Genomic DNA, 15,925 nt, shown 5'->3' with positions numbered 1-15,925 from the left:
GGAGGGATGAGGACCTCTAACCTCAACACTCCCCTTCCCCATTAACTTCCCATTCTCCCTCTGTATCCCAACAGCACCCAAAGGTACCAGGATGGCAAGTAAGGAACCAAACCCTCAAGCCTTCTAGGCAGAAAGTCTTCTGTTATAGAATTATTTAAGCCTCTTATTAGATCTTCCGTTTCTGGCTTACCAGTATCTATTAAGAAAGTTACTATCACTGGCTCTTCCACTAGATTCCTGCACACACATTCACTCTCATTCTCTGACACGCACAGAGATAATAAACTCTCAATGCCCAAGAGAAAGAGGATGAGGAGTACAGGAGAGAGAGCCTTAAAAAAAAAAAAGTACACTAGATCCCCCCTCCACTCCCACACTTGAGAGAAGAAGGAAGAGTGGATTAACCAGGTTAAATTGTAGCAGGGACCTTTTTAAGAACTGCACCAGTAGGAGTATTGAAAATTATGCAACTGGAGGAGACAAGGGTAGAAAAGCCGCTCTGGTTGAAGAAGAGGTGAGGGACTTCAGACTCCAACTACTCTGCCTCTCTTCCACCACTGTGCTTGGCACTGCTAGAGAATGTTTTGGAGGAAGAAAGCAGGGCAACAGTGACAGAGGCCTAGGCCACCAGACTGCATGAGCTTGTCCCAGGTTAATTCAATAGTTAGTTAATTCACAAACTAGTTAATTCACAAACTCCTAACAACATAAATGTTTTAAACAAGCAACCACTGAACTGAATAATTTCTTCTCTAGCACCTTGAAAGCTTCTAATACCTGATGCACTATTATAATCATCTTTGACTATACAGCCCACAATTTCCCTTCACAGAGAACTTATCCCTTCCTTTCCCTCAACCCATCAGGATGATCTTGTGAGTCAGGTTTGTATGATGTGACTCTAACCTCCTGGCTATAGATAATTAGGACAGAAGTGGACCCTCACCGATCCTCTCTCCCAGAAGAAATGAAGAGAGGTGTGCTGGTATTCTACTGGTCACTTGAACTGAAAGCAGCAAAGTGTAGGGACGCCATATTCTGCTGTGACTGGACAAGATCTCTGGTACTGGCCCACAGGGCAGTCTCAAAAACTGAAATTGTCAGGCAGCCTCTTAAGGTTCTACAGGAGTTGCCTCGTCAAATAACTCCCCTCCCCTGAGCAAAGCAAAGGCACAGGAGTCACTGAAGCACAGTGAAGATGACCTTTCCCAAAATTCCAGACCTCCAGTACAGGAGACTCCAGCACTAGCCAGCAGTGACCTGCTCTGGTTATACGGGCTCCTAGGAAGTGGCCCTGAATGATAACGGACAAAGATAAAGGAAATCCTCTCAGCGGCATTATCAGCAGCCAAATATGTGGCATTCAGGTCGGCTGGCCATTTCTTCTACTGCCAAGAAGTTAGCCAACAAACCAATGCCCGTGATTTTTCCTGGTCCTTCAATTTACTTCAAAATATATTCTGTAGCAGAGACCATTTAGAAAACCCTCGATGTTTCTTCCCCTTTTCCTCCTTTCTAATTAGATTTTTATTCAGTTGTCCAGTTTTCCCTACGATATTATATATCATATAAGCAAGGTATTGCTTATCATTCAATTTAGTTCATAAAGTGCAGGATGGTAGCTAGGAGCACCACGTGGACCCAAAGGAAACTGAACAGAGCAGTACAGCTTAGACTCTAAGGAGCATTCACTCTAAAGCTAGACCTCTGAGGTTAAAAATCCCAGGTCTTCCAGTATTGAGCTGTGTGATCTAGGTCAGGTTATTCAACCTCTCTGTGCCTCAATTTTTCACAGAATTGTTGTGAGAACTAAATAAGTATGTATGTAAAGTGCTTAAACCAGGGCCAGGCATGTAATAAGCACTTTCTTATAATGGATATCTGCCATCATCACCATCATCACGATTTGCAATGGGGAGTGGGGAGAGCTACAGCACGTCTTTAAGTGTAGAGGATGCTACTGAGCAGGTAAGGCAAAAACTGGGGTGGAGAACTCTTTCAGCATTTGCACAGCCCATACCCTTCCCTCCTCTGAAAACTCTCCCCAGTTAGTCTCCTAACGTGAACTATGGCAGAGGAGCCATCTTCTAGCAAGTGCAGGGAGAAGAAAAGACAGCTGATTTACAGAAAAATATGATGAAGCTGACCCACAAAACAAAATGGGAGGGAAGAGAGAGGGGTATGGGATGGAGACAGAGGATGGAGGGAGTGGGGAGGGAAGGGGGAAGAAGGGGAGACAAAGAAAGAGAGAAAATCTTGGTTTCCAACCACTTTCCAGTTCCTGATTCCACTCCAACCTAAGCACTGACTGCCCTTTCTGCCCTATACCAATAAATAAACTCTTCACTTTTTATTAAGCTTTGACAAACAACAGAAAAGTCTAACACAAGCCTTGGAAAACTTTTCATCAACAACAAAAAAAATCTTAGAAGAGGTAAAGTTATATAATCCGTTACTACACAAAAACCAAGACAATACTGCAGATAAAAATAACTACAAACTTCAGTATTCTCAACCCATCCTAAACCTAATGCATGAATTTACACAGGTGAGGCTCAGGCCTGGTTGTTTCAAAAGCTCTACAGGTGTTATAACCTCTACAGCTGAGGCTCAGGCACTAACACCCTTACACTTATCAATATGAACACCCTTTACCTACTATCACGGTTCTCTGTATAAACTAGCATAGGGCATAAAATGCATTAATATACTTTTCTCTTTACTGGGAATTAAATAATTTTTGAAACAGCAAGAGAGAAAATGGCAGGTATTATTCGAACTGAAACAATTTACCTTTAGATCAGAACCATGAATACGTTCTTTTGCTGATGTTCACCAAACCAGCCAGGTAACCAGACAACATGCTTCCCCCGCATCCCACCCCTCTCCAAAAAACAATAAGAAACATACAAACTGAATCTTTTACCAGATTTCTCTTCCTTCTTATTCGGAAACAGTAATGCTAACAACATGTCTACGGTTGTGCAAACTGATTGCAGTTAACTTAATTTCAAGTTCCTATTCATCCCTTTTTTGAAAGACTATTTTTTTTTTTAATCAGGGTTTCCGTCCTTAAGTATCCCATTTATGCCGCCAGTAATTCAGCGATCCATAAAAAAATCTGGCTCGTTTATCACAATTTTGTCTCAGTTGAGGGCTTTGAAGGTTATGACCCCCCTGGAAAAATATCTTTTCCGTTCTAACCCCAACACAGCGCATTTCAAACCTCTACTATACAAAGGTTAACAACAATAAAGTTGTGATCTTGTTCGAAAGGCTAGGGAGAAAAAATTTTCAAGTGCAAAACGAGTTCACAAACCTCATGACAACACGGACTTTGCGGAGTTCTTACCATGGCACTAAGAAAATACCAAGGTTTAAGGCCGATCATTGAAGGTAGGGTTCCCAAAAGACCACGCTTCTCCCCAAGATGTTGAGGAAGCACTGGTGGGAGGAAGGGGCCTTTCTCGTGACAGATCTGACTAAGCGGTAGCATCACCCACAGAAAAGAGAGAATTCCTAAAAGCAACTTCACGTTTCAGAAGACAGCTTCCCACCAAGTGAGTAGCCCGTAGACTTAGGAATCGCCAGACACGTACACCCCTCGCGAAGGTGGAAAAGCAAATCCTGCTTCCCACCTCACCCCTTAAAATAAACGGGGAAGTTGGGTCCCCACGAGCCCCTCCCGAGAGCGGCCCCGAAGCCCCGCGCCAGGTGTGGGGACCCACCGACCGGCTCATCTGGTCCCCAGGCCCGCCACCACCGGGTGGCACGGGCTTCCTCCGCCGCCTCGCTCCCCTCCCCCGCCCGCCCGGGCGCCCGTTCGAACGCGGGCCGGGGCTCGGGGCTCCGCCAACCGGTCTCCGCGAAACAAGAAGGTGGCGGCCGGCGACGTTGCGGCTTCCCCGCCTCGCCTCCCCTCCCCTCCCCCGCAGCCTCCGCTCTCCACTCCCACGCCCCCGCTTACCCTCAACTCCTCGAAATCCGCCATTTTATACCACCCGCGGGCGCCGCCGCCGCTGCCGCCACAGCACCCCCTCCCGCTGCCGCCAACGACACCGCCGCCACAACGGCCGCCGCCGCCGCCTCCAGCACCATCCTGCACTGGGAGCCGCTAAAGACGCCGCGGCCACCGCCGCCGCCGCTGCCTCCGGGCCCGTCACGTGACAGCCGCCGGAGCTCCGCCCCCCGGCGAGCGCGGCCCCGCCCTCCCGGCGCCCCGCCCCCTCGGCCAGCCGCTTTCCGCCCGCGTCTTCCGCCAGCCCCCGAGGCCTGCGGCTCTGGCCTCGCCTGAGTCCCCGCCCCCTCCCGCCGCCCGCCCACCTCCCGCACGCCTTGCGGCGCCCGGCCCTGTCGTCGTGCAGCCCTCAGCTCGCGGGTGCCTCCTCTCCCCGGCGCGGAGGCCCAGCCCCAGTCCCTGAAGCGCCCTCGCGACTGCAGCGTTACCCGCGGGACTGGAGGAGGGCCTGGGCTGGGGGAGGGACGGAGAGGAAAAAGAGATGGCCGGGACTCGTGACGGGAACATTTACAGTGCCCTTCCCGACGGTGGCTGTGGACGGAGGGAGCACCCACAAATAAAGGCATCCCCCGGAGTAGTTGTGGCGGAACAACCTAAATATGGGTGTTGGATAAGCTATTGTTCTGATCTAATGGGGCAAGGTTGGTGAGACCTCTTTGGGTTGCTAATATCCTCAGAGTACTAACCTGGCTGGTTCTTTCTGACTTTGAAGGGCGACTGAATGTCAAGGACTGCAGAGTTGAAAGGGTTGGGGGGGAGGAAGTTGGAGAAGTGAAATAGGAGAGCGCCCAGAAGGGCCCTGATAGAAAGTCGAGGGGTCAGGGAAATAAGATAGCTGGGAAAGATGAAATGTCAGAGGAAGAGAAGATGGAAGGAAGTTTCACGGCACTCCTGACTTGCTGACAAAGGATGAGAAGATGCTGAGTTAAGCTGGTCAAAAAATTCGCTGGACCAAATCCAGGGTTCAAATTTCCTTGAAGAGGTGGATGGAATCCATTTAAGACACCTAATGTTGATCCCTGGGCCAAGAATAGTTTACCACTACACCTCTTCGCCTAACTCCTGTTCATCCTTCAGCTCTCAGTTTAAGTATCACTTCTTCAGAAAGACCTTCCCTAAACCCACATGCCCCCATTTTAATTCAGATCCCTCTCTGACTGCTCATAGGATCTGAATATTTCCTTCCTGATATTTTTCCATGGTAATTACGTAGGTCTTTGTGTGCTTATTATATAAATAATTATTGTTTAACTTTTTTTCTTAAAAATGTTTTTAAACCCGCTAGACTATAATCACTGACAAATGCCTGGAAAACTGTGGGACTCTTATTGGTTTAATGAGTAAAAGAATGAACAGTATCTAGAGTAGGTTCTAATTCTGGCTTTCCACCATTAACTTTAGCTTGGCTTATTCTTGATCTTGGCTTATTCTCCTTAGACCTTGATTTCCACCTCAGTAGGGTTTAACATTGTTCAACAGACATTAAGTGAAGGCCAATGTGAGCTAGGATCTTCAGGGGAATAAAGATGAATAGAATACAATACAGCCCTTCCACCAAGGAGCTTACAACCCAGAAGAAGCACCATGCATGAAATACTGAGTTTACTTTCTAAGCACCTGTCCTGTTAATCCTTTCTCTTCCTGTCTCTGAACCCATCAATCCTCTTGATCTCAACATCTCTCTTTTCCTTTCCACTGATTTCTTCCTCTTTCCCTATATCCGTGTTCAAGCCTCCTAGATAGTTTCAAGCCACCTTTCTTCTTTTGCCAAGCACACATCTATTTTAATCACATTTCTTTGCTCCTTTACACTTTACCTTAACCTTTACTGAAACTATACAGTATCAAAGAAAATGAACAATGAATTTATCTTTTATATTCCCAATTTTTTAGTCTGGAATTTTTAAACACAAACAAAAGTTGAAAGCATAACACAATGAATATACATTCCAACTAGATTCAACAGTTATTAGTATTTGAACAATTTTTATTAAGGTATAAATAACATATAGGTAAATCCTCCTATCTTAAGTAAACTCTTCAATTAGTTTTGAAAAATGCTTATCAAGATACAGAACATTTTCATCACCCCAGAAAATTCCCTCCTGCCCCTTCCCAGTCAAACCTCCCACCAGAAATAACCAATGATCTGATTTCTAATACTGTAGAGAGAATTTTAAAATGAGGGAAACTTATTTTAAAATGCTATTATAGCCTCGATGACAAAACCAGACAAAAATTAATTTTCCTATCTAACTTACAAGCAGATTTTATGCCAGTAATGCAAGGATGGTTTCACACTAGCATATATGTTAAAGAAATTGGTAATTTGATACAACTCAACAACTAAGAACAACCAAAAAATCTGGATTTAGAAAATCAGAAGCAAGTGCCAAATGTAAGGAGTTAACCAGTCAAAATCTTAGAAGGCAGTATTCTAGGCAGTTAAACTGAACATTTATCCTGAGACATTTGACAATCCAAAAGTAAAATCTATAAACTGAGCTATGACTTTTGCAGGTTTGCTGGGCAAGAGAGACATAAATCTAAATCTAGTGCCACAGAAGAAGCAAAGTCCAATAAACACCCCCCCCCCATATTTAATACAAGATCCCGTAGGGTAAAGATAAACCAGAAATAAATCAGCACTTCCACAAATTGCGTTCAGGTTTTATAGCACTCAGGAAATCTCACTCCTTTAATACTGAATAAACAGATCCTAGAGTGGTACTCCAACAGACACTGAGCAGAATCAAACAAAAATTCTCTCCAGATGAAGATATCATTAGCCTAAACCTCAAATTAACCTACATAAAATTTTACAAATTAAATGACCAATCATAATCAAAAATCAGAAAAAGACTGCAATAAAAGCAAGCTTACACAAATAAGTAAATAAACAAACCTTGAAAAAATAATCTAATAGAAACTCTAGAATTGAGACGTTTAAGAACTCAACGGATAAGTTTATAGGTATATATGTATATTACACATGGTTTAAGAGAGAATTAATAACTAGAACATGTTAGAAGACTATTTAGAATGAAGCTCAGGGAAACAAAAAGATGGAAAATGCATAAGAAAATATTAGAGACATAGATTTGAGACAGAAGATAATGCTGGAAAAGTCTAACAAATGTTTAATTGGAGTCCTCAAAGAACAAAAAAACCAAAATGAGGCAGTAGCAATATGTGACGAGATAAAGTTTGAGATTTTTCAGACTGATAAAAAAAATCACTATAGGTAAAGGGTTAACAAAACCTTTTCCTTTCTACATAAGAACTTGACCTTCAGTTAATTTTATAGCTCTGTTCACCTGGAAACATGATAGAGGTTTATGATAAAAATGACCTCTGATTAGTAAATTGCCTCTGGACCAGGAGGAACTATAAATGGTCTACATTTATAGACCTGATGGGGATACCATACTTGGGACTTTTCAGAGTGAGTTAAGTTCACCAGTAAAATATAGCAATTTTAAATCTGTATGCACCTAATGACATGCACTTAATGTATCTTACAGAACTACAGTGAGAAAATCCACAAGTATAGTGAAGCATTTTACCATACCTATCTCAGTAATTGATACAAAAAGCAAACAGAAAATCATTAAAGATACAGATTTTTGGAACAGCATAATTAACAAATTTGACCCAGTGATTACAAATAATGTGCAGAAAATGCATTATTTTAAGTACATATGGAATATTTACCATAATTGAGCATAATAGAGTAAGCCTCAACAATTTTAAAAATTGTGATAAAATATACACAACATAAAGTTTACCAACTTAACCACTTTTAAGTGTACGATACAGTGCCATTAAGTATAGTCACGTTACTGTACAGCCATCACCACCTTCCATCTCCTGAATTCTTTTCATCTTGCAAAACTGAAACTCCATACTCATTAAACAATAACTCCCTATTCTTTTCTTCCCGCTGGACCCTGGCAATCACCATTCTGCTTTCTTCATGACTTTACTCTAGGTACCTGATATAAATGGAATTATACAGTATGTGTATTTTTGTGACTGGCTTATTTCCCTTAGCATGATGTCTTCAAAGTTCATCCATGATGTAGCATATGACAAAAAATTTTCTTCCTTTTTAAGGCTGAATAATATTCCATTGTATGTATATACCGTATTTTGTTTATCCATTTATCTGTCAATGGACAGTTAGATTGTGTCTTAATCAGGCTGGGGTACTAAAACAAAATACCACAGAATGTGTGACTTAAATAGCTAACATTTCTCACAGTTCTGGAGGCTGAGAAATCTAAGATCAAGGTGCCAGCCTTTAGTGTCTGATGAGGATCCACTTCCTGGTTTACAGATGACCACCTTCTTACTATATCCTTACATGATGGGGAGAGAGAGCTCTGGTTTCTTGATCTTCTTATAAGGGCATTAAGCCAATCCTAGGGCCTCCACCCTCATGACCTCAGCTAAATCTAATTACTGCCCAGAGGCCCCACCTCCAAATATCATCGCACTGGGGATTGAAGCATCAACATATGGGTTTTTGAGGGACACAGACATTCAGTCAATAGCAGGTTGCTTCCACCTTTTGATTATTGTGACTAATGTGAACAAATATCTCTCCTAGATCCTGCTTTCAATTCTTTTGGGTATATACCCAGAAGCGGAATTATTGGATCATATGGTAATTCTATTTTTATTTTTTGAGGAACTGCCATACTGTTTTCCAAAGCAGCTGTGCCATTTTACATTCCCACCAGCAGTGCGCAAGGGTTCCAACTTCTCCATATCCTCATCAACACTTGTTATTTTCTGGTTTTTAGTAGTAGCCATCATAATAGGTATCAGATGATATCTCCTTGTGGTTTTGATTTGCATTTCCCTAATGGTTAGTGATGTTGAACATCTTTTCATGTGCTTATTGGCCTTCAGAATAACTTCTTTGGAGAAATGTCTATTCAGTCCTTTACTCATTTTTACATCAGGTCGTTTGTATTTTTTTGTTTTCGAATTTCAACAAATTTTAAAGGATTGGAAGCTGCTACAAGTCTATTTTCATTTGCTCTCTATGACAAAGATTGTCTTGAAACAGTGTTTTATCATCTCTCAGGTTCTGATGAGATATAATAAGCCATGATGATAGTATGTACCCTTGATATGATGGGATGAGAATGGCACTTTACCTCTGTGATCTTCCTCTCAAAAAACACACAACCCCAGTTTAATCATGGGAAAAAGTATCAGAGAAATCCCAATCAAGGAGCATTCTACAAACCACGTGACCAGTATTCCTTAAAAGTGTCAAGGTCATTAAAAACAAAGAAAGTCAGAGAAATCATCACAGCAAAGAAGAGCCTGAGGAGACACAACAACTAAATATGATATGGTATCCTGGCTAGATCCTGGTATAGAAAAAGGACACTAGGCAAAAACTAAGGAAATCTGAATAAAATATGAATTTTAGTTAGTAATAATGTCTCAATATTTGTTCATTAGTTGTGACATATATACCATATTAATACAAGATGTTAACTACTGCATAGCACAGGAAACTCTACTCAATATTCTGTAACAACCTATATGGGAAAAGAATCTGAAAAAGAATGGATATATGTATATGTATAACTGAATCACTTTGCAGTATACCTGAAACTAACACAACATTGTAAATCAACTACACTCCAATGTAAAATAAAAATTAAATTAAAAAAAGATGTTAATAATCAAGGAAACTGGGGTATATAGAAAGGAACTCTGTGCTCTCTGCACAACTAGAATCTAAAACCTATTTTATTTATCAAAAAATTTCAAAATTATATTTGTCAATGATAGAAAAGGACTGGTTACCTGATTTTTAAAATATAATTTCAACTTTTGAATGATTGTAAAAATGCAAAATATCTTGTCACTAAAAACTTGAAGACATTGTCATTAAAATGTCTTGATCAAGAAGTACAGACAATTCAAACATTAAACCTGCCCATAGAAGTGCTCTCAAGCTTTTCACTAAAACTTCTGAAATTTTTTATTTGGAAGTTTTATGCAAATTTAATATTTTATATTTTCCTTAATACTTTAGTATTCCACTCTTTCTTATACGAAAAAAATGAGCTTTTTCACCAAGCTCCATATAGATATTCCTAAATCCCCTCCAGTTTATTAACATGCCACAGAAATTTTATTGTTTTCTTTGTGTGCATGACCTGAAGTTAGGAAGTACTAACCTAGAGAAACTCTTATACAGGCACATGTGCACCAGGAGATATGTACAAGGATATTTATTCCATCACTGTTTGTAACAGTGAAAAGTTAAAAACAACTTGTCCATCAAGGATAGGGTAGATATATGCATTGTGGTGTGTTCCTGCAAAAGAATGCTATGTATACAGTAAGAAAAAAAATGAATAGAGCCAGAGCTTCATATAAGAATATGGACAAATCCCCAAAACAATGCCAAATGAAACAATCAAGTTGGAAAAAGTTATATACCTTTCATGTAAACTTTGCAAAAAGGGAAAACAATGCTGTATATTTATGGATATGTACATACGTGATAGAAAACATACATGTGAATGATGAGTATCAAAACCAGGACAGTGGGTACCTCTGAGAAGAAGGGAATAGGATCTGTAGGCTATTCTGGGAGATTCTACTATATTTGTAAAGTTTTCTTTCTTAAAAAAAAAGATCTGAAGCAAATATGGCACAATGTTAACATATGATAGAATTGGAAGGTAGGTATACCAATCTATTATCCTCTATATTTGTATGCTTGAAATATTTCATAGTGAAACAAAACCCAAAATGCATCCTAAATCTGATCATTCTTTACTTCACTGCTACTGCCACCCTTGTCCTGGATGACCACAGTAGCCTCCTGACTTTCTATCTTGCTTTCTATCTTGTTCCAGTACAATCATTCTCCATGTAACATCCAGAATGATTTTTTATAAATATAAATCTGATCTCACCATCCCCTATTCAAAATCTTTCAACAGGTTTACAGCACTCTGAAAATAAAAATTAGACTCCTTACCGCAGTCCACAGGCCCTGTTTTATCTCCCACATTTAGCCTTTATTCTTCCTCCACTGTCATTACTTATTCCCTCAAACTGTGGCACTTCTCACTACCTCAAATTATATTAATTCATGGTTTATGGGTACGATTCTTCCCAGAGTCCCCGCCCCCACTGGTATATAAGTTCCAGGAAGGCAGGGACTTTGTCCTCCGCTGTATCCCCACTGCCAAGAACACCGTTTGACTCATATTAAGCATGAAATAAATATTTTCTAGATGAATGAAAAAAAGAATGATTTCATTTTCATTCAAATAGAGGAGGAATAACATTGCAGTGGTTAAAAAAAATGATGTAATCAAATGTATGGAGCCTGAAAATGACAGGGTACACTCTCAACAATGACAACAATTGCTAAGACCCATTAAGCACTCATTATGTGCATTTCCAAGCACTAGAACCACTTACATTTTGGGGTGCGTGTCAGCCTTGCTCTCCTCAGAGGCCCTGCAAACCTGAGACATGGGAACCTCCTTCCTAGCCACAGCTGATTGGATTTGGAGGAGAGGGGACTGAGAAAAACCCATATGTTAGCCAGGGTGAAGCAATCAGGTTCCTTTTCTCGAAAATTTGTCCTGAGTGACGTGTGCGCTAAAGAAGTTTGAAGATGAGTCATGTTAATGGCAGGACATTTTTGAGTGAAAGGAACAGCTGCTGAGGTCCTGAAAGCTGCACTGGTATCTACCCTTTCTGAACCTTGTTGTTCAATGTTTCATTGGCTAATGACAAAAGTTACCCGACTATTCTTCCAGAAAAATCATCTCCCTTCATTTTTAAAACTAATACAGGTAGGTTACTTTCTTTGTTGATTATTCATTCTCTTAGAAACAAACCAACAACAGCAACAACAAAAGTTAACAATCTCTTAATCAGGGAAACTTGACTAGGGCTGTGTTTCCCACACAAGATCTCATTTCACTATGAGAAGGTAATACTGTTCCCATTTTACAGATGAGGATACAAGGCTTGAACAGGTCCAATACCTTTCCTAAAATCACAGAGCAGTAAGTGATGGGGCAAGATTCCAATCCTGGCCTGTGTGCCTCTGAATGTGGCTGCAGGAATGGCAGCAGGAGGACTGGTCAGAGATAAAGTTAGGAAGACAGGGCACACATTCTGATACCATTTAGGGTAAATTAGAAAATGACACATAACAGTGAAGGGTAAAAACCAGATTTCATTCTATTTTTGGATAAGATCCAGTAAAAGCTCTCTATTCTTATGTTTCAACAACTGTTGGCAGAGAGAGATTTATACCAACACAGAATGTCTGTATGATTAAAACTTTCTCTCTATCCACTGACAGAGGTGACAGTTTTTAAAGAATGACAGGATACATTCTTTTTAGGTGACATAAAAAATGGAGTTTTAACAATATATATTCAGAGACGAGTTATAGTTCACTGTCAGAGGGTTTGCAGTTAGGCAGGTATCTTTCTTGTCATTCTTGAAAACTCTCCCTCATTCTTGCATGCCTAGAGAAGCTCTGTGGAAGGTGGTTTGACATAAGTGAGGCTGTGAATACAGAATTCCAAGGTGTTTGTATGGGAAGAGGCTAGTGAAGAGAAAGGGATAGGCATTGATGGATTCACGCACAACTTGAAGAGCTTAATCAATAAAACAAAAAAGTTTATGAATAAAAAACACTCAGAATTCACCCTATAAAACATCCTTGCTCTAAGAGAAAGAACAAGTGGAATAACTCGTTTTCTCCAACTGAAGTTGGACTGTGTTTTTAAATATTTTAGAAATAATATGCCTTAAAAAAAAAGAAAGAATATCTCTTGAGAAACAAGAGGTAAGCTTTGGCTCTGTTTCATACACGTCAAATGACACAACTTGGAAGCATCAATAACGTGGACACCCGACGCAATTTTGCTACTTTGGTGATTATTGAAACAATGTTTGAAAACTCAAGGATAAGAAATTTAACGAATGTTTTATAAAAGGAGAGGAAAATTAAAATTTCCTTAGAAAGAGGGGAGTTTTTCTTTTGTCTGTAGGTATGAATAGTATAGGAAGCAATTAATGGACACATTTTTTGAAATGGTTCTGGCAGCGCGGGCGGGTCGTTCGCGCACCTGTCCCTGGAGTCGAAAAAGAAAGGGAGGCAGGAGCAGCACACTCTTCCTCAGAGATGTCTATTACTGTGCGTGTTCAAGTCCTACACGAGGCTGAGGACCACATTGTGAATGTGAGACAAACCCGGCGACGTGTATCGTGGGAAGTTCACGAGGCGGAGGACAACAGGAACTGCCCGATGGGCAAGATCTCAGTCCCCTACGGAGGTGATGGGCGGCTCACCTGGAGTGTACATCCGTGGCAGGAAGATCCGCTTTCTGATCTTGCCAGATTTGCTGAAAAACGCACCCACGTTACAAAGCATGAAAAAGAAAAACCAAGGCTCGGGGCCAGCCGGTGAAAAACTGCTATTCTGAAGGCCCAAGTGGCCACAGGAGAAAGAGGATGTGGAATGGGATGTGGAAACATCTTCCAGAAGCAAAGATACATTGTTGTAGAGAACTTTGCCCTTATTCTTTCTTTTAGGTTATCTGGGTTGGGGAGTGGTGGTGGTGAAGTGCATGCTTATGTATATGCCCTAGGTCTTCTTTGACATCTTTCTCTTTAGATGAGGAGAAATGTTAAATTTAATAAACATGGCAGTGGGGTTTTTTTTTCTTCTTGAGAAAAAGAGATAGGTCTAACCTGGGGCAATTTTGCCCTCCAGGGGACAATCGGCATTTGGCAATGTCTGGTGATATTTTTGGTTGTCACAATTTGGGGGTGCTGCTGGTATCTAGTGGGTAGAGGCCAGGGACCTGCTAGACATCCTGTGATGCTCAGGTTAGCCCCCCACAACAAAGAACTATCTGGCCCCGAATGTCAACAGTGCTGAGATAGAGAGACCCTGCCGTAGCCCAACAAATCTAGCTGGAGAATTTCAGTGAGAAAAAATGGGTTCCTCTCTTAAAGGAAAAAACACATGCTGCTGCCTTTGTGTTTTCTTTCTAAAGTGGTAGCTTTAATTAAAACTAATTTTACCATACGACCCAGCAATCCCACTACTGGGCATATACCCTGAGAAAACCATAATTCAAAAAGAGTCATGTACCAAAATGTTCATTGCAGCTCTATTTACAATAGCCAGGACATGGAAGCAACCTAAGTGTCCATCAACAGATGAATGGATAAAGAAGATGTGGCACATATATACAATGGAATATTACTCAGCCATAAAAAGAAACGAAATTGAGTTATTTGTAGTGAGGTGGATGGACCTAGAGTCTGTCCTACAGAGTGAAGTAAGTCAGAAAGAGAAAAACAAATACCGTATGCTAACACATATATATATGGAATCTAAAAAAAAAAAAAGAAATGGTCATGAAGAACCTAGGGGCAAGACGGGAATAAAGACACAGACCTACTAGAGAATGGACTTGAGGATACAGGGAGGGGGAAGGGTAAGCTGGGACAAAGTGAGAGAGTGGCATGGACATATATACACTACCAAACGTAAAATAGATAGCTAGTGGGAAGCAGCTGCATAGCACAGGGAGATCAGCTCTGTGCTTTGTGACCACCTAGAGGGGTGGGATAGGGAGGGTGGGAGGGAGGGAGACGCAAGAGGGAAGAGATATGGGAACATATGTATAACTGATTCACTTTGTTATAAAGCAGAAACTAACACACCATTGTAAAGCAATTATACTCCAATAAAGATGTTAAAAAAAATATTTGAAGACGAGAAAAAAAAACTAATTTTAAGACAGGGTGAGATGAGATTAGGGAGTGATGTACATGTCAAAATGAGGGACTTGAATGCTCTAGGTCACAGGATTTTGTAGGTAGTAGTGTGATAAGATCTCTATTCTAGAAAACTAACACTGGGAGTAACTCAGGGGTCAAGTGACTTCCAAAGATGTCCTCTGAGCGTCTCTCATTCCTTATAGTCCCTGTCCCATTATCCCTCATCTAGGCTACATAGCCTCCTTTCTGACCTCCCAGCTCCTGGCAGTCACCCTTTCAAAGTCACCTTAATTTCTGGAGAATATTTTCACTGGATATAGAACCCTTAACTTGACAGTATTTTGTTTTCTTTCAGCACTTTAAAGATGTTTTCTATAATCATCTGGACTCAGGTTGTTTCTATGTCTTGGCTATTGTAAATAATGCTGCAATGAATATGGGTGTGCAGATACCTCTTCAGGATAGTGATTTCATTTCCTATGGATATGTATCCAGAAGTGGAATTGCTATACCGTATGATAGTTCTATTTTTAATTTTTTGAAAAAACCTCCATACCGTTTTCCATAGTGGTTGTACTAGTTTATGTTTTCACCGAGAGTGCAGTTCCCTTTTCTCCACATCCTTATCTCTTGTATTTTTAATAATAACCATTCCAACAGGTGTGAGATGATATATCATTCTGATTTTGATTTGCATTTCCCTTATGATTAATGAGGTTGAGCACCTTTCCACGTACTTGTTGGTCATTTGTATGTCTTCTTTGGAAAAACGTCTATTCAAGTCCTCTGACCATTTTGAAATTGGATTGTTTGGTTTTTTGCTATTGTATTTTGTGAGTTCCTTACACATTTTGTATATTAACCCCTTATCAGAAAGATGGCAAGTATTTTCTTACATTCCATAGGTTGCCTTTTCTTTTATCAATCATTTCTTTTGTTGTGCAGAAGCCTTTAGTTTGATATAATCCCACCTGTTCATTTTTGCTTTGGTCATGTGTGCTTTTGGTGTCATATTGAAAAAAAATACATCAATGCCAAGACCAATGTTAAGGAGCTTTTTCCCTAGGTTTTCTTCTGGGACTTTTATGGCTTCAGGTC

The 15,925-nt window shown here is 40.7% G+C and overlaps 1 protein-coding gene and 1 pseudogene across 5 annotated transcripts in view; one reads left to right on the top strand and one right to left on the bottom strand.

The window, feature by feature from the left end:
- PIAS2 (protein inhibitor of activated STAT 2) overlaps positions 1-4,151 on the bottom strand; it is a 91,068-nt gene extending 86,917 nt beyond the window's left edge. For all 5 annotated transcript variants that reach the window (XM_061169010.1, XM_061169006.1, XM_061169007.1 and 2 more), the window contains exon 1: positions 3,968-4,151. In XM_061169010.1, coding sequence (XP_061024993.1) covers positions 3,968-3,991 — 24 coding nt within the window. In that variant the 5' untranslated portion in view covers positions 3,992-4,151. The remainder of the gene's footprint in view (positions 1-3,967) is intronic.
- Positions 4,152-13,217: 9,066 nt separating this feature from the next.
- LOC133075112 (small nuclear ribonucleoprotein Sm D3-like) lies at positions 13,218-13,694 on the top strand (annotated as a pseudogene).
- The last annotated feature ends 2,231 nt before the right edge of the window (positions 13,695-15,925 follow it).

This window comes from Eubalaena glacialis, chromosome 15 (genome assembly GCF_028564815.1).
Source record: "Eubalaena glacialis isolate mEubGla1 chromosome 15, mEubGla1.1.hap2.+ XY, whole genome shotgun sequence".
Lineage (NCBI taxonomy): Eukaryota > Metazoa > Chordata > Mammalia > Artiodactyla > Balaenidae > Eubalaena > Eubalaena glacialis.
The sequence above is the reverse complement of the archived record's forward strand: the minus strand, read 5'-3'. Positions and strand labels throughout refer to the sequence as shown.